This window comes from Moschus berezovskii, chromosome 17, assembly GCF_049115385.1.
Source record: "Moschus berezovskii isolate FMDL1 chromosome 17, NW_MosBer_1.0, whole genome shotgun sequence".
NCBI classification, from domain to species: domain Eukaryota; kingdom Metazoa; phylum Chordata; class Mammalia; order Artiodactyla; family Moschidae; genus Moschus; species Moschus berezovskii.
The window spans coordinates 23106793-23130994 of record NC_142476.1 but is presented as its reverse complement, the minus strand read 5'-3'; the positions used below and the strand labels follow the sequence as shown (position 1 = coordinate 23130994).

Genomic DNA, 24202 nt, shown 5'->3' with positions numbered 1-24202 from the left:
GAGAGCACGGCACACACGCTCCAGAGCAGCTTGAAAGCAACCACATTCGCTGCAGGAGCCTGTGTTTTCACTTTGTTTTTAACCCCTTACCTACAAATAAAAAACAGAAATGAAAAGGAGCAAGCTAACTATTTGGAGGTCAGATTCCCTAAGGGTTAGAATTACTCAGAACAGTGCTTCTCAAACCATCTATGGGAAAAAAGTCTTCCTTTTCTTTTCCCAAATCATTTCCCAGAATATTTTTCTTTTTAACTGAGGTATAGTGATTGACGGTATTATGTTAGTTTCAGATGTACAACACAGTGAGTCGCAATTTGTAAAGCTTATATTCCGATTTAGTTCTTATAAAATGTTGGCTACATTACTGGCTCTGTTCACTATGCTGAATGATATATCCTTGTAGCCTATTCATTTCAAGCACAGTAGTCTGTGCCTCTTAATCTCCTGCACCCATCTTGCACCTGCCCCTGTCCTCTCTCCTCTGGTAACCATTAGTCTGTTTTCTGTATCCCAGACTTCATTTTTAAAAATAGATTGTTAGTGGAATATAGTTGCTTTACAATGTCGTGTTAATCTCTATTGTGCAGCAAAGTGAATCAGCTATACGTACACATATAACCCCTCTTTTTGGAACTGCATTCCCATTTAGGTTACCACAGAGCACTCAATATAGAGTTCCCAGTTCATGCAGGTTTAGTCTGTTAGCTATGTCCAACTCTTTGTGACCCTTTGGACTGTAGCCCACCAGGCTCCTCTGTCCATGGGATTTCCCAGGCAAGAATATAGAGTGGGTTGCCATGCCCTCCTCCAGGGGATCTTCCTGATCCAGGAGTGGAACGCTGGTCTCCTGCATTGGTATGTGGATTCTTTATTTATCATTCATAAAGAATATCATTTATTCTTTATCACCTGGGAAGCCCATGCTATACAGTAGGTTCTCAACAGGTACCTATTTTATGCACAGGGTCAACAATGTCCTCTGTCTATATACATACGTCAGTCCCAGTCTCCCAGCTCATCCTGCCTCCCCGCGTTCCCTCTTGGTGTCCATGTTTGTTCTCTGCGTCAGTGTCTCTACTTCAGCTCTGTCAATAAGACCATCTATACCAATTTTTTCAGATTCCACATATATGCGTTAATATATGATATTTGTTTTTCTCTAGTTCTACGGGAGAGGAGAGGGGTGGGGAGTAATCACTCATCTGCTATGGAATGATACTTTTGTATAACACAGTAAGAATGAGTATAATAAAAACTGACTATGTGCTTGGATATTACAAACAGCAAAATAGCAAATGGCTACGAAAATTTTTAACTCATGATTTCTATACCTTATTTTGATCATGGGCCAGTAACAAACGTTCCTAGACTGGCCCCAGTCTCTGGGCTACATGTTGAGCAACACTGGGGTTAAAAAACAAAAACAAGGTAAGTAGCTCCAGCCAGGAGCCAGCATCACGGGGCCCATCCTTCAGCTCCCCTACCACCTGGGCTGCACAACACTAAAGGTGGGAAACCTGGAGGGTTACCTTTGATTTGGGGATTTTTCAGCACAGAAATATCAAATTCCAAATAGTTTTTTGACAGTCATTTTTCAAATCTAGTATTTTTTGTACTGTGACATAAGTAATTAGATCTGTCATTCTCTCATGACAGAAAAGACAGTCTATACCTTACCAAGATAACAGTGGACTATCGCTTCTGAAGATTAATTAGGACCATGGCATATAACCCCAAAATTCAAATGCTTCTTTTCTTCTTGTATATGAACTTTTTTAAAAGAACACAAATACTTTTAAAATTATGTCATACCTCTCTTTACAACTTCTGGAAGCCCCTCTGGCTCAAATTCAGCATCTTCTGCATCCTCCACAGGGTGAGTACCACTTTTGATGGCTTTCCTGCTTTTTTTGGAAAATGTCTCCGGTGTAGAAGGTGTGGTTTCTCCCCCATCCTCCCGAATCCCACTGGACCTTTGCCTTTTGCCTGAAGATTTATTTTGGCTGGATGGTAACTTCCTTTCAGTGGCAGAAGGGACTGGGGATGATCCTGGAGCAACTGAATTCACCAAAGGAGAACTCCAAAGATTAAGTTTAGATTGTTGTGAACTCAGACGAGCAACTTGTGTTTCTAACATCTCTCTGGCTTTCTCTAACTTCTCATGGCTTATAAGCAGGGAACAGTATTTATCCAGGTATTCGTCTGCCTCCTTCGTTTTTTCTTCAAGGGTTTCTTTCAGTTCTTTCATTTCAGTTATTAATTCGTCAACATTAGCATCCACAACGGTATCTGTCAAAAGTAAAGTGACAAGTCATTTGTAACGTGACACTTCTCTAGTTAACACTGGGCATCATCAAGCAGATGACCTTTGACTTGCTCTTGATTTATTTTGGAGGAACGAGGGACAATGTCGCTACAGATGTTCTTATACTTCAAACAGCTCTCGTTTGGGAGGGATTATATCAAGATACACATTCTAGTGAGTTACATACTTATTGTTGTTTACTCGCTAAGTCATGCCCGATTCTTTTGAGACCCTGCAGACTGTAGCTTACCAGGCTACTCTGTCCATGGGATTTCCTAGGCAAGAATACTGGAGTGGTTTGCCATTTCCTTCTCCAGGGATTGAACCCACGTCTCCTCTTGGCAGGCAGATTCTTCAGCCAACAGGGGAGCCCGCATACTTACTGGGAGAGCTTAAATATAACCCATCAATATCTCAAACTCGTTTTTCAGCCAATCCATCAAACCTTCTTGTAGTTAACATACTACATAAAATGAATTAATTACACCCCCTATATCCCTCTGTCCATTATTTCTATTTTAAGTGAATGAACAGTAAAAGTCGATGGAGAATATAAAGTCATTGTTGTAATGGCTTTGGGAGACAGGTCAGTTCAGTCTCTCAGTCCTGTCTGACTCTTTGCAATCCCACAGACTGCAGCATGCCAGGCCTCCCTGTCCATCAGCAACTCCCGGAGTTTACTCAAACTCATGTCCCTTGAGTTAGTGATGCCAGCCAACCATCTCATCCTCTGTCATCCCCTTCTCCTCCCACCTTCAATCTTTCCTAGCATCAGGTCTTTTCTAATGAGTCAATTCTTCGCATCAGGTGGCGAAAGTATTGGCATTTCAGCTTCAGCATCAGTCCTTCCAATGAATATTCAGGACTGATTTCCTTTAGGTTGGATCTCCTTGCAGTCCAAGGGACTCTCAAGAGTCTTTTCCAACACCACAGCATCAATTCTTCGGCACTCAGCTTTCTTTATAGTCCAACTCTCACATCCATACATAACTACTGGAAAAACCATAGCTTTGACTAGATGGACCTTTGTTGGCTAAGTAATAATCTCTGCTTTTTAATATGCTGTCTAGGTTTGTCATAACTTTTCTTTCAAGGAGTAAGCGTCTTTTAATTTCATGGCTGCAGTCACCATCTGCAGTGATTCTGGAGCCCCCAAAAATAAAGTCAACTACTGTTTCCACTGTTCCCCCCTCTATTTGGCATGAAGTGATGGGACTGGATGCCATGATCTCAGTTTTATGAATGCTGAGTTTTAAAGCAAATGTTTGACTCTCCTCTTTCACTTTCATCAAGAGGCTCCTTAGTTCTTCTTTGCTTTCTGCCATAAGGGTGGTGTCATCTCCGTATCTGAGGTTATTGATATTTCTCCTGGCAATCTTCATGCCAGCTTGTGCTTTCTCCAGCCCAGCATTTCTCATGATGTACTCTGCATATAAATAAGCAGGGTGACAATATATAGCCTTGATGTACTCTTTTCCCAATCCCTTACGATTATACAGAGGAAGTGACAAAACAGATTCAAGGGATTAGATCTGATAGAGTGCCTGAAGAACTACAGATGGAGGTTCGTGAGATTGTACAGGATTCAGTGATCAAGATCATCCCTAAGAAAAAAAAATGCAAAAGGGCAAAATGGTTGTCTGAGGAGGCCTTACAAAGAAGAGATGCTAAAGGCAAAGTAGAAAAGGAAAGATATACCCATCTGAATGCAGAGTTCCAAAGAATAGCAAGGAGAGATAAGAAAGCCTTCCTTAGCGATCAATGCAAAGAAATAGAGGAAAGCAACACAATGAGAAAGACTAGAGATCTCTTCAAGAAAATTAGAGACACCAAGGGAACATTTCATACAAAGATGGGGTCAATAAAGGACAGGAATGGTATGGACCTAATAGAAGCAGAAGATATTAAGAAGAGGTGGCAAGAATACACAGAAGAATTGTACAAAAAAGATCTTCACGACCCAGATAATCACGATGCTGTGATCACTCACCTAGAGCCAGACATCCTGGAATGCAAAGTCAAGTGGGCCTTAGCATCACTACAAACAAAGCTAGTGGAGGTGATGGAATTCCAGTTGAGCTTTTTCAAATCCTAAAAGATGATGCTATGAAAGTGCTGCACTCAATATGTCAGCAAATTTGGAAAACTCAGCAGTGGCCACAGGACTGGAAAAGGTCAGTTTTCATTCCAGTCCCAAAGAAAGGCAATGCCAAAGAATGCTCAAACTACGACATAATTGCACTCATCTCACACACCAGCAAAGTAATACTCAAAATTCTCCAAGTCAGGTTTCAACACTACATGAACCATGAACTTCCAGATGTTCAAGGTGGATTTAGAAAAGGCAGAAGAACCAGGGATCAAATTGCCAACATCCGTTGGATCATCGAAAAAGCAAGAGAGTTCCAGAAAAACATCTACTTCTGCTTTATTGACTATGTTAAAGCCTTTGACTATGTGGATCACAACAAACTGGAAAATTCTTTAAGAAATGGGAATACCAGATCACCTGACCTGCCTCCTAAGAAATCTGTATGCAGGTCTGGAAGCAACAGTTAGAACTGGACATGGAACAACAGACGGGTTCCAAATAGGGAAAGGAGTACGTCAAGGCTGTATCCTGGGAGACAGGAAGGGGCTAATGAAAAGACAAGTCCAAAGAAGCCCTGAAAACCTTGTGGAGGCAATGGCGGATCTGGCGGACAAGGGTTTGAAGGACACTATATGGGAAGATGGCTCAGTAAGCTGTAGCTGCCTGGTTGGTGTTGATTCCATCCTTGAAGCCCCAGTCCATTCTGACTATTCTCAGCAAGGAAGACTGTTGACCCCTCACCCCTCCCAAGCTATGTATGGTCCAGAAGAGCCATGTGTACTATATTTGCCGTCATCTTATCCATACAGAAAAAGCATTCCACTCCAGGGGTGTATGTGGAGAAAAGTGACAAAAAGCCTTGTCATTACTGTTTTACCTACACACCCAAAAATATAGTCCCCAACCTTTCTATTTAGTAGGGCCAAGGACAAGCAGAATCAGCTGTTCGTAAATTACCAGTGCCAGCTCAGAGGCCAATCTTCCTTTGATGTAGGAACTACGTAATGGACATCCACATGAATAACTCTTCTTGGAAAGGCTCATTAGGAAACAGGGCTGCCAGGTTTTTGTACGTTTGATAGAACAGAAGGTGCAGTCGTTCTATTCTTAAAATGCAGGCTTCATTCTGAATCCCATTAATGACCCCAGCCTGAGCACAAAATTCAGAAATTGGGAAACGTTTCACTGCTGAATCCTGGTGTGCCGTCACAGAACAGAGCACTGACCACGCTTCCTCCGCAGACACGCCAGCGTGTGACGTCACTAGCGGACGTCGGTCAGCGCTGGTCGACGTGTGCCCAGTTAGCACCCACCTGCTCTCCATTTGTCCCGTGCAGCTTCAAGGTGAGATAGTTCTTTCTGCAACAGCACCTTTTCCTCTTCCAGCTGCTTACAGGATTTCATCAATAACTTTATTTTACTCTGGGCACGATCGTTGTCCTTCTTCAATTTATCTGCATGTTTTAAATTTTCCACCTACAAAACAAAAGCAATTCCACTTTAAAACCTTGAATTGCTTTTCGTGAGCATATGGAAAAATAACAATGAGATATAATTAAGAATTATATGCTGTAAGTTTAAAAACAAGACAAAACATCTAAAGATGCATAAAACAATTCCTCGTCTCTGTTCAGTGTCCAAAATCCCCCCAGTAAACACTTTCTTTGTCACTCTCTTTCTTAAGATAATATCCTACTAAGTAAGTAGCCCAATATATCTGTGTTTATCCAGTGGGAATCACACCCATGAGGTAGGGGCCGAAGATCCATGGACATATTCTTGGTGGGCCAAACACTCCAGATGAGAGAATTGTGTTTCCATTTGTGATTCTGTGCTGTTGCACAGTTTCAATACCTAAGATGACATTTGTTGAATCATACCAGATGAAGGCCAGAGATGTGGCTCACAACACTAATCTAAAGCCAAATGAAAAAAAAAAAAGAAAAGAAATAAAGCCAAATGATATTATGGTTTATAACATAAATTTAAATGTCATAGTAACTCAAACAAAAAGTGAATAGAATGGTGGTAGAATTATGTCATCAAGCACTTCTCAGTAGTACATGCTCATAGTTCCTTAAACACAATTGCAAAATCAAAAAAACAAGTTCTGAAAATGATTTATAGGCAAAACTTGACCTGAACAGATATAAAGGAATTTACAGTCTTTATTTATCCCACCTTGTGAAAGTATTCATACATTTTGCTATAAAACTATGAATTTGATTATGAGGTATCACCCCAGACTCTGATAGGATATTATGCGATATGTGGCATATGCAGTACATTATCTAACATCTAAGAAATACAGAATTCTAAAACAATCTAGTTCTAAGAGTTTCTGATAAGAGATCACAAACATACAAAGGCAGACCAAACTTCAAAAAAAAGAAAGAAGCTTAGCAGCACATTCATGTTACAAGTAGATTTCCCTCTTTGTACATTTCACCTTGAAATAATTTTATCACCAATGTTGCAATAAATCTGCACTTTCAGAATTTTCTATTTCTGATTCCAAACATAAATGGATTAGAGACAGATTTAATTCAATTTCAACAATGCTTATCAACTTCAATAAAATTATCAGATTTGAATAGACTCAACTAACAATGTACCATTTTGTATATATATAAATAGACATTCCTCACAGTACAACTGTCAAAGATTTTTAAAAAAGGAGAAAGTAAGTAAATTAAAAAGTAGACCTGAAGCTGTTTCTTTCTGTTATTAAACCTAATATCTCTCATTTTGTAGCAACAGGACATTATTGATCATTAATGTTATTTTAAACTTAGTTTGTATTTCCTTGGTATATTTCATTCACCATGATAATTGTATAAGACTATAAACATAAGAAAACTATACCTAGTTATCTTAACTTTTCTGAAAGATATTTATTTTCCAGGTTCATATTTTACATTCTGGATGGTATTCGTTTTATGCAAAGTATTTGTGAGAATCAAAACAGCCTCCTTCTCCAGGTAGTATTACTATAGGACTTCCTATACTCTAACAACGGAACTTTCCAGGTGGCACAGTGGTAAAGAATCCACCTGCCAATTCAGGAGACACAGAAACATGGGTTGGATCCCCGGGTAGGGAAGATCCCTTGGAGTAGGAAACAGCAACCCATTCCAGTATTCTTGCCCAGAAAATTCCATGGACAGAGGAGCCCGATGGGCTACAGTTCACGGGGTCGCAAAGAGTTGGACATAACTGAGCAACTGAGCCCACACACATAGTCTAACAATGCTGAGAAGAGGGTTCACCTTGTTTTTTTCTAAAGAAAAAAGTTTGATAGTCCCTGCATAGAGAGGAAGAGGAGAACACACACATATGTATGGCTGGCCAAGTGCTTGGCCCACCTTGAGCCCCAAAGTCATAGCAAAGTGGGTTTGGTGACAGTAGTGAACCTGAAGACCAGTCATGGAAGACTTTCACCACCAAATCATCATCCACGTCTGGAGGGGCTTGCTGTGATCTGTTATAGGCTTGATCTTCATATCCGCCTCAAGAAGTCTCTGACATCCTCTACTTTGACAGGATTCACTGAGTGATGAATGAAGTCTGCTCAAGCTATGGAACTGCATGCTGTCCTCTCATTTGTACAAACAACTCAGCAGACAACTTATGAATGATTTTATTTATCACTACAAAAACTTTTTTCATGAAAATTAAAATGAAAACACTTAATTTCATACCGCTAAAACCACTGTTACATGTATGAGCCATTCTAAGTTATGAAGTAATGATAAGTGTACATACCTTGGTTTTCTTCAATTCTTCTAAAATCTCAGTGGTCGCTTTCAAAGAATTATTGAGTTCTTCTTTACTGGACTTTAAGAGGTCTATCTCCACCTTCTGTGAGCTGAGACATTCCTCCTTAGAAGTCAGTTTCTCTCGATATGTCTGGATTTCCATTTCATGCTAGGGCAGAAAAATGTTACTTTAGCCAGGAGGCTCAAGTAAAAACATCATAAGGAAAACAAACAGAAAAGAAAACTGCTATTCCAAAGACCATGGTTTTTGGAACTCTCTCCAAGATGGAAATGTATTTTTTAAAAAGTCAAGGCATAAAATAAGACACGTGCAAATAACTGGAGGAAAGAAAGGGGAGTTAATAGAATGAGACCATTCACAAAACTATGAAGCATAATTATGATACACAACACTGGCTTCCTTGCAAAAAATGCCTCATCACTACCATCAACACATACTCTTCAACTTGCCCAGTCACCAGACCACACATTTTTACCTGTTTGTTCGTATCCAGAAGCAAAGCCTGATGTTTGTTTTCAGCTTCCTGAAGCCGTAGCTGATATTCAGCTATTTCTCCTCTCATTTTCCCTTGTTCTTCCATATGGTCTTTGTGTACACAATCCAAACTCTTCTTCAATTCACTATTTTCTAGCATGAGCTCCTTCAGTTGACCCTAATGAGAAAAACAATAAAATTATGGGAAGATAATTAAGAACCTGGACATATATATTTAGGAATACTGAGTGTGGAAGGGAAAAAAATCATTTATAGAATTAGTGCTAAAATCCTTAGCAATGTACAGTTGATGTTCTATAGCCACAGATTAAACACCCACAAATTTAACCAACTATCAAAAATATTCCATCCCCACTCCCCCAAAATTCCAGACAGTTCCAAAAAGTCAAACTTGAATTTTCTGTGTACCAGGAATTTTTCAAACAGTATTTACATGGTATTTACATATTCTAGTGAGTTACTTGTTGTTGTTTAGTCACTCAGTCCTGTACAATTCTTTTCAACCCAATGGACTGGGGCCCACCAGGTTCCTCTGTCCATGAGGACTCTCCAGGCAAGAATCCTGGAGTGGGTTGCTCTGGAAGATCCAGAGGATCTTCCCAACCCAGGTATCAAACCCAGGTCTCCTGCATTGCAGGTGGATTCTTCACTGTCTGAGCCACCAGGGAAGTCCAAGAATACTGAAGTGGGTAGCCTATCTCTTTTCCAGGGGATCTTCCTGAACCGGGGTCTCCTGTATTACAGGCAGAGTATTTACAACTATTAACACAGTATTAGGTATTTTACGGAGAAGGCAATGGCAAACCACTCCAGTACTCGTGCCTGGAAAATCCCATGGATGGAGGAGCCTGGTAGGCTGCAGTCCATGGGGTCGCTATGAGTCAGACATGACTGAGCGACTTCACTTTCACTTTTCACTTTCACACATTGGAGAAGGAAATGGCAACCCACTCCAGTGTTCTTGCCTGGAGAATCCCTGGGACGGGGGAGCCTGGTGGGCTGCCGTCTATGGGGTCACACAGAGTCAGACACGACTGAAGTGACTTAGCAGCAGCAGCAGCAGGTATTTTAAGTAATCCAGTATGGGCTTCCCAGGTGGCTCAGTGGTAAAGAATCCACCTGCCAATGCAGACACATAAGACTTGGGTTCGATCCATGGGTCAGGAAGATCCCCTGGAAGAGGAAAGGGCAACCCACTCCACTACTCTTGTCTGAAATACTCCAAGGACAGAGAAGCCTGGCAGGCTACTGTCCATGGAGTTGCAGAGTCAGACATGACTTAGCAACTGAGCACATGCAGACTTAAAGTATACAGGAGGATGTGTGTAGGTTATATGCAAACACTATGCCATTTTATATGAGGGACTTGGACATCTGTGAATTTTGGAATCTGGAGGGCCTAGAACCCATCTCCTGTGGATACTGAGGGATGACTTAATTCACTTTAAATGGCGACTTCACCTCCGTGGCAATTTCCTTTGTTCCAATCCCAGGTCACCTCCACCAGAAACACGGGGTCTCTGAAACCTCAACTTCACAACTATGACACCCTGGACCAAACGCTCCTTGGCTCCCTTGGCTTCTCGGTACTTCTATGACAGTAATTTCTTGACCTCATCAGCAGCACCACCACCTTTACACTCAAGCCCCTCCAGATCTGTGTTTCCTTCCTTGGCCAGCTCAGGTCCATCTTCTGTCTCTAAGAATTTCCTTCCACACGCTCCCCCGTCCTCTGCCCCTCTCTCCCTTCACGGTGCAGGACTAGCCCTAGAGGCATCTGGCTTCTCTGTGCTGATCCCAAATAGCTGTTCCTGCGTGTGTTTATATGCATGCTGTATCCACTCTCTCATCAGCCACCCCTCAACCCGCTCCAGCCTTTCATCCCAGCTCCTCCTGAAATAGCATTGTCAAGCTCCACGTTACGAATCCCATTCTTCAGCCCTCATCTCTTTCGACCTCTGAGCAGAATCTGATGCTGCTGCCCACTCCTTCCGTCCCGAGACAGCCTCCACTCGTGCCGTCAGGCACAGGACACTCTCCTGGTTTGCCTCCTCCTGTCTTCTCAGTTTCTTTGCTGGCCCTTCCTCCTGTCTCACCCTACGTGCTGGGGTCACCTGGGCTGGGCCCTGAGCCACCTCTTCTCCACCTTCTCTTCTCCATCTGTATTTTCCACCACCTTCATAATTTTTAAACACTACCTATATTGTGAACCAGCCAAATTCATGGATCCATCCTAAACCTTCCCTTCAATCACCAGCCGCCTGTATTTTGTCACTTTAGATTGCACTCTAGTTCTTTACCATGGCTTCCGACTGCTCCAACCTTCTTTCATATTACTTTCCATCTGACTCCAGCCACAATGGCTTCCTTTCAATTTTGAAAATGTCCATAGGTGTTTATAATTTCAGAGTTTCATTCCCCCTCCGCTTTTGGCTGCTCCACGTCTTCGCAGCACACAGGATCGTCGGTCTGCATCGCGGCATGTGGGGCCTTTAGTTGAGGCATGTGAACTCAGTCGCAGCACATGGGACCCAATTCCCCGACCAGGGATTGCGCCCAGGCCCCCGGCATTGGGAGCACAGAGTCTTCGTCACTGGACCACGAGGGAAGTCGCTAATTTCAGAGATTTTGTCACACTGCTCTATAGACTTAGAAGGCTCCCCCCTCGGTCGTGTTCTTCACATGGTGACTTCTTACCTTGCAGGTGGCATTCTCAGACCACCTGGTCTAAATTAGGTTGTTCCCTACTCCTATACTCAAGTTCCGAAACATTCTGCAGAAAGAATCTTGTTTTCTTTATCACACTGAACAGTTTATTTTTTAAATAAAATATTTATTGGGCAACACTGGGTCTTCATGCTGCGCGTGGGCTTTCTCTAGTTGCAGCAAGAGGGGGCTACTCTCCAGTTCCGGTGCCCGGACTTCTCACTGCAGGGGTATCTCCTATTGCAGAGCACAGGCTCAGCAGTTGGGCATAGGGGCTTAGCTGCCTCAGGGTCTGTGGAATCTCGCCGGACCAGGGATCAAACCAGTGTCCCCTGCAGTGGCAGGCAGATTCTTAACCACTGGACCACCAGGGAAGTCTTATAGCACTCAAAGCGTTTATGATTATTTTATAGCTTTCCTATGGAGTGATTTATTGTGTCTACATGGTAAGCTCTGTGAGTGCAGGAACCACTGGATAGCTATCATTCGCCATTCTATCCTCTGACCTTAGTTGTGTTTCTAGAATGAATAAAGCCATAGGAGACCACCACACTCATACATATGGCCTTCGGGTTGAACACTGAGCTTTTTTTTTTTTAGTAGAGCCTATAAATGAAATGCTAGTAACAATATACTAGGGATACTCTCAAACTGCTCAGTCCCAAGCAGATTTCAGCAGGTGCAGGACTCAGATATCATTCATAGGAACCCCTTCCACACAGCATTGTCACAAATCCCATGAACCAATTGCTGATATTAAATGCCAAAGCTTTTCCATTTTTATTAAATACCATATTTAAAGAAAAGTACAGGGCTTCCCTGCTGGTGCAGTGGTTAAGAATCCACCTTGCAATGCAGGGGACATCGGCTCCATCCCTGGTCCAGGAAGATCCTATAAGCCGCACAGCAACTAAGCCCATGTGCCATAACTACTGAGCTTGGACTCTAGAGCCCACGCTCCACAACAAGAGAAGTCACAGCAGCGAGAAGCCTGAGCACTGCAACTACAGACTAGCCTCTGCTCTCCATAACCAGAGAAAGTCCACAGGCAGCAACAAAGACACAGCAAAGACACAAAGTTCATAATTTTTAAAAAACCTACCTTATTAAAAAAAAAAGCACAAATTTCCCCCATTCCTTATACAGGTTATTCCAAATATCATTGCAACTTTATGTGATTATTCTGGGTCATAATCACAATTATATTTTGCCATCCTTTTCTAAGAACTACTTGGGGATGAAGTTGCACACGGACTGTATGGATATAGGAATTTTACCATCTGGCTGCATGGTAGCTGCTACCTAAGTCTCATCGTTAAGAGATTCAGGAGAAAGCACATGAATCAGCAATGTCTATTATGAGACCAGCAGTGGGAGTGGCAGCCCAAATGTTATAGTTCTGCCACCACCAGCCCTAAAATAGCACCCCAAGACTGCTCCAACTTTACATTTTACTGTGACTCTCTGTTACTTTGTTGGTTCTTTGCAAGATCAGTGCATCTGTCTCTAGCAACACTCTGGCTTGTAATCTGGGGCAGGCCAGGAAAACAGCCTATTGAAAGCTGCATGCAATCCATTTCTAGTATGAGTTAATATAGTCAGAAGGGCTGTCTTCTATGAAAAACATATCTGGGCTCCTTGACAGGTACTTTGATGTGTTTTCGGGCCTCTTTGGACTCCTTCAGGGCTCATGACAGTGCTGGACGGCAAAGATTACTGCAGGTCTGACCATGACATAGCTTTGGGTTATTCTTTTCAAAAGCTAAAAAAGTTTGATACATTACAGAAGGTCTTACAAAAACAAGGAGAGAGTGCACAAGAATTATTACAGTGTAATGAATCTGTCATAGAGAAACTTACTTTGCTGCTCTTTACTTCTTCCAACATTAAATTTAATTCTTCCGTTAGCCTGTTTTTCTCCCCACTAAATTCTTCTTTCAGTTCCGCTGTTTTTTGTATCATTGCATGCATTTCCTTCTGAACCTCAGTCTCCTTCACAGCCATTGTGTTTACCTGAAATTTCATATTTCATTAGGATCTGCTTATGGTTGTCTGTTTGATCAAATTAATCACTGTGATACAGCATATTCGTGACATTCACATCACTCCAGTAATAAAATAAAACCCAGCTAATCCTCCTGTTACTAATCCACTCAACTAATATTCTCAAAACCAACTGATGAGCTTACCTTTTCTGCTCTGCAAGATTTAACAAAAGAGCAATAAGGAAAGGAACGACAAAGATAATATTATCAAATCATCAAATCCTTCATAGAGTTAATGATTTGAATTAAACTTAAAACATCAGAAAGTATTTACGAGGCAGTGACTTAATCTATCAGCCCTTGGATCTCTTATGTATTCTCCAGAGCCATGCTAAAATGCACGAAACAGGATGATGGTTTGTTAAAACTAGTTAAAGCAGGATTGTTTGCATCTATCCCTACACCAGACTGAAATGCCTGGTAAAGTTTGTCTAATTGTCTCTACCATAACTGCTATCACTTGCAAGCTATGCAAAAATTTGAAATTCTTGGAAAATTGACTGTATTTTCTGGACAATCTACTTGTCCAATAAAATCTTAATTTGAAGGAATCACTTTCCTAGATCAGTAAGTATAGGAGAAATTTTTAATTTTTCTTTAATAATTGAGCTTCTTGATGGCAGATCTTCCCTTTCATCAGCTAACAAAACAGGAGACTGCCCAAAGAGAATGGGGCTGAAAGCACAAAATCTCTAGGAGGGACATGTCCTGGGAGCCATGAGGGTTCGGTTGGTTATAATTATATCCGTATCTTTAACAGTTCTTTCTCCTAAAGGCAAAAATGGCAGGGTAGAGGCGAAAGCAATCTCTGATTCTGACTAATGTGTTATAGTCTCTACAGCAGTGGTACTCAGTGGGGTATGGGTATGTGAGCTACTATTCTGATGTACAAGAAATGAACCATGCACAACCCAAAGCTTCTTCCCTGTCCAGGCGTCACAGTGAAAACTGGGCCAATCCATAGAAGTACCCCAAGGAAGTGTGTGACAAAGCTAAGAATCACTATTGGAGCCAAGTCAATATTCCCCACAGTTCAAGACCCCCAAACTTATAGCCTTTACAAAGTTTGATCCAGTACAGCAAATGCTGTCCAAAAGGAAACAGAATTCACACAGTGGTTGCCCCTCCTCCTGACAACAGATTCAAATGTAAAGACATAAAGCCACTTACTTTTTCAACAAAGGACATTTTTTCCAATTTTGTCAATTCAAGCTCTTTCTCCAGATTCCTGGAAGAATTCTGCAGAGCTTCTAAGGTGTCCTGCAAAGCATCATTTTCAGATTGCAGCACCTGAATCTTCTGCTCCAATTCCACCATCCTATTTTCCAGGTCTGCCTTTTGCTTCTTCCAAAGTTGCTGTTCACCTTCCATCTGGGACAGTTTAGAGACAAGCTGCTCTTGGTCCCGAGTCTGACTTTTTAGTGTACTGATTTCTTCATCCTTTTTCTCTAGTTTCTGTTTGCCATCTTCAACTTCTTGAAGGAGATCATTCACAGAAGACTGCAAAGTCATGTAATTACTTTTGGCATCATCAAGGCCCTGCAGCAACTGAGCCTTCTCATGTTCAAGGGAATCTACTTGACTGCTCAGGCTCTGTTCTTTGACCTTCCAGGTCTCTTGGTCATTACCCAAGGCTGCCACTTCCTCGTTTAGCTCTTCTAATTGTGTTTGCAGCATCTCCACTGCAGCTTTAGATTCTTCCTTCACCTGTACTTTTTCTTGCTCTTTTTCCCGCAACAGATTTTCAAATGAAGACTTTAAAGTTTCTAATTCAGACACTCGACTCTGTTCTTTCTGTAAGTCTTTAGTCAGATCTTCTTTTTCTGATCTTATATTGACGAGATCTAACTCCAAACCTCGCAGAGTTTGGTCCATCTCCTCCACTGTGGCTTTCAGGGTCTCTACTTCTGCTCTGGCCTTCTCAGCCTCAAGAGTCACACGCTCTTGGTTTTCTCCTGATACCTCGAGTTCTCTTTCAAGGCTCTCAACTGTATCCTTAAGCAAATCTGCCTGATGCTCACTTTCCTTCAGTTTTTCTAAGATATGGAGCTGCTGCTTTTTATCAGCATCTAGGCACACCTTCAGTTTTCCAATGCTATTTCTCAGCTGTTGTACTTCCTGGGCAGGAGAGTCCAGACTCTGTTCTTTGACCTTCCAGGTCTCCTGGTCATCATATAAGGCTGCTACTTCCTCACTTAGCTCTCTCAACTGTGTTTGCAGAAGCTCCATTGCACCTTTAGATTCTTCTTTCATCTGTATTTTCTCTTGCTCCTTTTCTTCTAATAGGTTTTTCGATAAAGAGAGCAGCGTATCTAATTCAGACGCCTGACCTTGTTTTTCTTGCAGCTGTTTCAAAAGATTTTCTTTTTCAGACCGTATTGTGACAAGGTCTAATTCTAAATCTTTCAGGCGTTCAGTCATCAATTCTATTTGTGTTTTTAGGGCCTCCACCTCTGCTTTGCAATTCTCAGCATCAAGAATCACCAGCTCTTGGTTTTCTTCTGCCATCTGCAACTCCCTTTCAAGGGTCTCAACCTTGTCCTGAAGCGAGTCATTCCTCTGCTCGCTTTCTTTCAGTTTCTCTGAGACGTGGAGCTGCTTTTTTTCATCAGCCTCAATGCGGACCCTGAGTTTCTCAATGCCTTTTCTCAACTGGTGCACTTCCTCTTGCGTGGAGCTCAGCCTCACCGCGACCTCACCTTTCTCCATCAGTGCAGCCTCCAAAGCCTTGGTGACGGTCAGCTTTTCATGCTCCGATTCGCTCAGTTTGGTCTGCAAGCTTTCGGATTCCCATACAAGTGAGTCTTTCTCTTTATTCAGTTGTTCAATCTGGTTTTCCAGCTCACTTCTTACCAGAGACAGTGCCTCTGAGTCCTTTTCCAAACTCTGAAGCTGCTCTTGGAGATGCAGACACTCACTTTGATGAGATTCAAGCTCCTGTATTTTCTCCTTCATTTTTTCAGACATCTCACCGAGCTCTTGATTTTCTTTTGACAAAGTATCTAACTCTCCACGAAGCTGATCTCTCTCACTTGTGACCACTGAGAGCCCTTCCTCAAGACAGGTTATAACTGTTTGTTTATTTTCGTTGTCTTTTTCTAAATATAGTTTCTCTGTTTGCACTGCCTCTAAGCTGGCTTCCACAGACAGGGCGTGATGCTGCATGCTATCTTTCTCAGACTGAATCCTCTGTAGCTCATTTTCCACCTGGAGACATGCCTCTCTCCAGTTGTCAGTCACCTTGGCTACATCATCTTCAACACCTTCATGTGGCAATTTGCTTGTGACCATTTCTAAGTTAGAAGTGAGACCTCCTGAACTTTCTTCTCTCTGGTTATGACAAGAAAAGGATTCCAATTTTTCATTTAAATCTAATTTTTCTTTCTTAAGTTCCTCAACTATTTTTTCCAATGCCACACATGCTTCAATCTTGGTAGTTAGTTGCACTTCGAGTAAATGGAATTTTGAGTCTAACTCTTTGATTTCATTTAGCAAGTTTTCGACTTTTTGGTCACGTTCCTCTATGCCATGAAGTAATCTCAAATTCTCATCTGATGTCTCTTTTACTTTCAGCTCGAGACTCTGAACGGTTACCTGTTTCTCCAGAAAATCCCTAGGCACTGAAGCATTAGGCCCAGAAAGGGACAGTTCAGAAATGCATTCTGAACAGCCCTGGGCTGGATCTTCCACTGGGGTCTCATGACTGGTCTCTGAGGACTGCTCTCTGGACCATTCTTCTGTAAGTTTGGTTGCAGCAGTCTTTGTTATTTTCCCCATCTCTAGACTGAGGTCCTGCTGAACATCTTTTTCACAAAGCTGGTGAATCTCATGCTTTGGGGTCCTCTCTTTAGTTTCTGAAGTATATTCTTCTGATTCTCTTATGTCACAGCTATCGTTTCCACCCGGAACAGCCTGTAGTTGCAAAATATAATAAAAATGCATCTTACTTTTCAAGAAGAATCAGAATACATAGACTTATTATTTTTTGGAAACTAGATACCTGTCTCTGCTAAACACATCTCTTCAAATGGCATACCGCCTACCAAATTCACATCTCTCCATCCAAATAGTCAACACAATTAAACAAACATTCAGGAAGTGTTTTCCATGTGCAAGGTCCTGGGTATTTATCAAGAAGACAAAGCCTTCAGGTCAGTTTATGTGATCATCTAAATTGTAATGTAGTTGCGTTTCAAAATTTTTTTCCTGTTAGGAATATTCTAAGTAGCCAAATTTGAAATTTTCTTTGGGATTATCAAATAAGAGGCTAACAAATTCCAAAGTAAATGGTCAGCTTCCATCTTCAGCATTTATGACACTCTTCAATAAGAGAAGGCAGTAAGGCTTCATGACCAGATTCCTAGGTCAAGGACTTAATCACTTAATATAAGCGGCCTATATTCTTGGATAAATCACATGTATGAACCTCCCCTTCTCTTATCGGTAAAATGGGGATCTGCTACTTTGACCACAATTGCTGTTACCTCTCCACGTGCCTTCTACCACCCTACAGAGGTAGAGGGAGGGAAGTAAGTGAGACACCATTATTAGTTTAGCTGGTAGACTAGAAAAGACAAAGGTATAAGTACCTAAACAGCTTTTTATTCAACAAAGAAAAATGTGTTTCTTAGAATAAGTGATATCAAATCATAGAGTTGTACCCAAGCAAATTGTCAGAAAAGTATTCAGAATTACAAAATAAACACTAATGTTTGGCCTCATGACTGTGACTCTGTCACATTAACAACAGTCTGAAAAGAGTGAGTGGGGTAAAATTCTGATCACCTTACCATTCACAAGTGCCAGTTTGAGATTCAATGTGTTATTAAATCACAAAGTGAAAATATACAGACATCCTCAAGAAGATATTCTGACTCCGTGATATGATTTTCTCTAGGAGACTTTAAAAAACATCTGTAGTAATGTCCAATATAATAATTTTTAAAGATGATGATGATAGAAATTACCCCTCAAATAAAGCTGACATACTTTTTTACCCCCCAAATAAAGCTGACACACTTTTCTAAAGTTCTGGCTTATTTTTTCAAAACTTTGGTATATTTTGCTCTTATTTCCTTAAACCTTAAAAATATTTTAATTTGGACTTAATGTCGATCTCAACAAACACTGCGTGCCTCCGAGGCGCTCGATTAGAGAAACAGCATGTCAGTCCCATGCACTTACATCTTCTGTGTCCATGCTGATCAGAGACCGAGAGCTTAAGTCCAGACCCTGCAGCTGGAGCCGCGCCACTTCAAGCTCAAGTGTAAGGTGCTCCGTGTGTCTCCTTTCAGCCGCCAACTTGGACTCCATCTCCGCTGTCACATCTGTCAGCTTCTGCTGCCACTGCTCATTTTCTGACAGATACTGCTTCCTGAGGTAGTCGAGCTCCTCCCTCGAAGAACTCAGTGACTCCTTGAGCTCTTCGATTTCCTTGTTTTTCGTAATCCCTTGACTTTCAATTTTCTCTTCCAGCTGCTTGAGGGACTGGAGGTACGTCTGACAGAGGGTCTCAAGTTCTCGAGTGCTCCTCAGTAGGGCAGAGGGGATTTCTTTCTCGGTCAAATTCTCCTCTTCCAGACTACTTGAGACCTCCTCTACATTGGACTGGTTTGCAGAAACAGTCCCTTCTAAATTATTCAAGAGGGACGTTTCTGTTGTGTGCTCTAAAAGATCTTTGTAAAAAGAGGATTCTCCCAAACTTGCATTACCAGGGCTGTCAGTCACACAAGAAAATGACAAGGACAGTAAATGCTCCTCCCTGGGTCCTGGGGTCACCTCCTTTACCAAGTCACCTTGAGAGCTTCTCAGACTCATCGACAAGACTGAATTTTCAGCCTTTAATGTGTCAACATAGGACTGCAGCTCTGACATCTTAGAGCTCATCAGACAGTGCTGTTCGTGTAAAATTTTGTGTTCACTCTGTAAAGATGAAAATCTCTCCTGTAATTCAGCAAAGTGCATTTGAACCTCTTTGTTTGACAGGGTCAAATGCTCATATAAATTACTGTCATCCAAAGGATTTAAGTTCACAGATGTCTGCTCATCTTGTTGTCCACCAAATTCACCGTCTGGTGTTTCTTCCACTAACTCCCCGTGGAGAAGTCCATTCTCGTCATTTAATGTTTCAACTTCATTTACTAGTTTCCCTCCCTCTTCTGCCATTTTACTAGTCACTGTGATACATTCTGATCTTGAGTCGTTCAGCTCAGATATGAGTTCAGACTTTTCAACCTGCAGGGCTTCACACATTTTCTCTAACTCATTCAGCTTGTTCATGGCTGTCTGTAGAGAGCACTGCAGGTGGGCATTGTCCTGCTGACTTGCTGACAACTCATGAAGCACTGAAATATATTTTTCTTCTGGATCTATTTCAGAGTCTCCAAGGCCACTAATATCTTGTGACTGAGTATCTTGTTGCAAATCTTCAGTTTCTAATTCTCTAGTTTGTAATTCATGCTGTAGACACTCTTCCTTCTCACTCTTCTGAAGTTTTAATTCCATGTTTCTGACTTTAGATTCTACTTGCACCAGCTGTGCATTACAAGTGTCCAGAGAAGTATCTTTAACATCAAGATCCATCGGAAGTTGAACGTGACCTGTATTTATCTCCCTCTCTCCTTCTTTCTCAGAGTCTTGAACTGGTTCCAGTTCTAGACACTGATGCTCATCTTTCGTCTTCAGTAATTCCATTAGGTGCTCATTCTCTTGTAATAAGGCATTAACTTCCTGTTGCATCTTATTTTGTTCTTCCTTTAAATTCATGATTTCTTGCTTTAAACCATCAGTCTCCCTCTTGGAACTGTTTTGGATATCTGTAATCTCAGACTGCAGGGCTTGCTGCACTGTCTCCAACTCCAGAATTAAATTCTGGTTTCTTTCTTCAGCTAATGCTAACTGTGATACAAAGGCTTGGTGTTCCCTTGCAAATGTTTCCTTTAGCTGTCCTAATTCATTTTTTCTGTCGTCACAAACACCCGTGCACTCACTCAGCAAGCATTCTAATTTAGAGTTCTTTTCCTGAACCGCTTTGTATTTTTCACTAAGATCCCGAAATGCAGTTCCTATTTCTTCACATCTTTGTAGTAAAGTAAGCCTTTCTTGTTTGTACTGATTAGATAACTCTGAAATGCTTTTGTCTCTTTCATCTATACAGTTTGAAAAACTCTCGGTTTTTTGGAGCAAGTTCATCTTCTCTTGAGTTAAGGTGGCATTAATTTCCTTGAGAGTCCCATTCTCTTGGGTCAACCCTTCAATGTCCTTTTTATTTAGAGAAATGATGGAATTCAGTTCCTTTTTCTCCAAGCTCAGGGTCTCAGACAAAAACTGTAGCTCCTTTAGAGATTCCTGAAGTAAACTGTTGTTCTTTTTTAACTCCCCAATCTCTGCCTGCTCAGTTTCTAATTTTTCATTCAAAAGTTGCAACTCTCTTTCCTTGCTCTCCAGGGCAGCTAAAGTTTCAGCAACAACATTCTGATGAACAGAAGTGTCTTCTTGTAACTTACTAATGCGCTGACTTGTTTCAGTCACAAAACTTTGATGCACCTGTTCTGCTTTCATGAGGTTTTCTTCAATTTCTCCTTTGATTTGCACCAACTCTTCACACTGCTTCTGCAGATCTGAGTTCATCTGCTTTTGTGACTCTAAGCAAAATTCAAGAGAAACAACTCTATTTTGCAACATGGATGAACTTTTCAGACTTTGGTCTGTTGCTACATAGCATCCGCTCCTTTCTGTAGGCATGCTTTCTTGCTCTCCGATTCTATTTGCAAAGGAATTGTTCAGTGCAGACTGCTGTTCAAAAGCCAGACAACTTCTCTGATGAGGCTCACTTGTCACTGCAGAGGACTCTCTGGATTTTAGCAGATCCCTGAGGCTCTCAGATTCAGCATGCAAGTCATGGTAACGCTGGTCTTTGTCCATGATTTCACTTGACAGCAACTGAAGCTTATGTTCTAGATCTTCCACTTGCCCAGTGAGGTGAGAGATTTTCAGACACATATTTTCTATCTCCTTCTCGTGTTTCTGATCTGAGAACTCGGCTTTCTGTTGCAGTTCTCCATAAGCTCGTTTCTGTGTCTCTGCCTCTGCGGTCTTGCTGGCGATCACATTTTGAAGGTTCCTGATCTCCACGTTTAGATTTTCTCTTTCCATCTCCAGGGTTCTTACCCTCTCATTATATTCGTGACTTTTTATTTGTTGTGTCTTAAGACAAGATTCCAAGTGATTAACTTTACTCTGCAAGCTTTCCTTTTCTGATTCCATCTGATTTAAAAGTTGTTTGTTTTCACTTTTCCAGCGAGAAAACAGAGTTTTCTCTTCTTTCAGTTCTTCATATTCTTTCTTCTTTAATTCCAAAGCACTCAACAATGCTTCAGATTCTCTCTCTGTTTTGCTTAACTTTTCGTTCAGTTGTTCAATGTGATGTTCTCTTTTCTTCAAAAGGTCTTGAGAACAATCTCGCTGCTTTTCAAGGTCAGCCAAGGCAAGCTTCAGTTTCTCTAAAGTCAAGGAATTCTCTTGCTGATTTATCTTTTCTTGAAGATCTCTTAACATGGTTTCCTGAGAGGTATTCTTAGCTATTAAAACAGAAAAAATATATTTTTAAGTTATCATGGCTTTAATAAATACTTATTCTACAAGAATTCTAAACTCTTTAAAAAAAAAACTAACAGCTTAAATCACGTAAAAATTGGCATTACTGCCTGCATACCTCCTTGAAAGCAAACCACCTGATAATTATCTAAGCTCATATAAAGAAAATGGTCCTTTTCAGGATGGCAATACATTTGTTTATCTTCTTTCTAAGCAGCAAAACAAAGTGCTATTGTATAAAACACCAAGGGGTTATTTTCCTAAGCACTGGAAACCATCTTTTATTCTTTTATCTTGTATATGCTTATGTGTATTCATATTTTTGCCCTTTTGAAATAGCTATTCAAGGAGAAAAAAGTGTGACAAGAGCAGCACTAAAATGGAAATATCCCACATCACTAAGCAACATCCCTGATATCTCAGAAGAGTTAATAACCTCTTCGCCATTTTAGCTAAAAATCCACAGGATCAGGCTTAAGTACAAGAGTATGTGGTGCTATAGGGAGTTATACTCAATTATTCTCTAATAACCTATAAGGGAAAAGGTGTGTATAACTGAATCACTCTGCTGTACAGCTAAAACTAACACAACATTGTAAACCAACTATACTTCAATTAAAAAATATAAATTTTTTTTCCCCCAAAGTATATATGGTTCTATATATCAGCAACTCTCAAGGCATACATAGGAATATGAGTGAGGAGCAATGGCCCCACACCCCAGCCCTTCAGAGTCAGGGTGGTGCCTGTGAAGATGAGAATCATCAGGAAGATGTCATAGGCTCCATCACTGCCTGTTCTCTGCTTAAAAACTCCCCTCCGCCCATGGGCCCCTCTGAGTTGAGAATAATCACACTGCTTTCATCCAACAATGGGAAGTCTTAAAGAATCTCAGTAGTAGATGAAAAAGGTAGCATGTATTATAAACTCAGGTGTTATACCAACTGGACAGCAATTCCTGCTTTTAGCCCACTCATCTCCATCTACCTAATGAGAGTGGATGGCTTGATGGAGACAGGTGCTATAGGGGCTATTTGCTTGTGAGAGCCTCAAGCAATGACACTGGTGACCAACGCTGAGAAAAACACCCTCTTTCTTTTCCTACAGTTTTCTTTCAAAAAATCAGAAGACTGGTATTTCTACCTCCTGCCATGGAAAACTGAAAGCTGTATGGGGAGGTTAGAATTTAAAAAAGGAAAGAGTCAGAAGTGCTCAGGTGAAAAGATATCCAAGATGTGCAAACACCCTGGGGGAGAACATAAATCTAAATAAAGACACATGGCACATACAAATAATGTGAAACAAACAGTGGAATCATTTGGTGTACAGAGCATCATTCTGTGGCTATATAGAAAGTAAGGAAATAAAATCATTCAGTCAAGTAATCCATCCAAAAACAATGGTCACTAAGGGCTGGGAAAACATGCATTTAATATAGAATTTTCCTTTATAAGGGAAATGGTAATGGGTGAGAAGATGCACCGTCTGGATATAACTAACAAACACACTTGAGACACAAAATAGCACGCTGGGGGAAGAGACAGCACCAACAATTTACTTTTGTGTGGAAAATATTTACCCTTTTGGTTTCAAAGTGCTGAAAACCAGGCATTTGGGGACTCAGTGTGTTCCAATAAAAAAAAAAGTCCAACTATCACTCTGGAAACTAAAAAGTGGAAAAGCAAAAACTTTTTCCACATCAGCTGCTGACATCTCTCTGGGAGAAGATATGGAAAAATTGAAAGAAGTTTCTAATGACATCCACCCTCCCCTGAGGGAACATTAGCCTAGAGAAAGAACCCTAAAACGCCACTCACCCTTCATTTCTTCTGCAAAATTCTGGCTTTGACTCAAACACTGCTTGGCCTTCTTCAGTTCTTCCTCCAGGTGGCAGACTTCTCGGGCCCTTTGCTCAGACTGACTCTTGAGGAGGCTGTTTTCCCTCTTCATTTCCTAAAAGACAGGTTTAGTTAGTTATCTTACTGTCCAGGTAGATGCTCAAGCAACTCAGGGCTTCTGCCTTGGTGGGACTTCTGGCTCATGGGACCATGTGTGCATCTCACTAGGGAAGGAACCACACTTGCTCTTCAAGCAATGAAGTTAGATAGCTTTATTTCATTAAAATGATATTATAAATAGAAGTCAGAAACACGAAATCTAAAAACTGATGATAATCTTTTTCCT

The 24202-nt window shown here is 41.2% G+C and overlaps 1 protein-coding gene across 1 annotated transcript in view; it reads right to left on the bottom strand.

Moving 5' to 3' along the window:
* Positions 1-24202, bottom strand: part of CENPF (centromere protein F) — a 57779-nt gene that overhangs the window by 6039 nt on the left and 27538 nt on the right. The window contains exons 11-18 of the mRNA XM_055419077.2: positions 23836-23971; positions 18608-22002; positions 14594-17335; positions 13239-13391; positions 8653-8829; positions 8163-8324; positions 5711-5873; positions 1813-2289 (exon numbers count right to left, since the gene is read on the bottom strand). Of these exons, the coding sequence (XP_055275052.2) occupies positions 1813-2289; positions 5711-5873; positions 8163-8324; positions 8653-8829; positions 13239-13391; positions 14594-17335; positions 18608-22002; positions 23836-23971 (7405 nt within the window). The remainder of the gene's footprint in view (positions 1-1812; positions 2290-5710; positions 5874-8162; positions 8325-8652; positions 8830-13238; positions 13392-14593; positions 17336-18607; positions 22003-23835; positions 23972-24202) is intronic.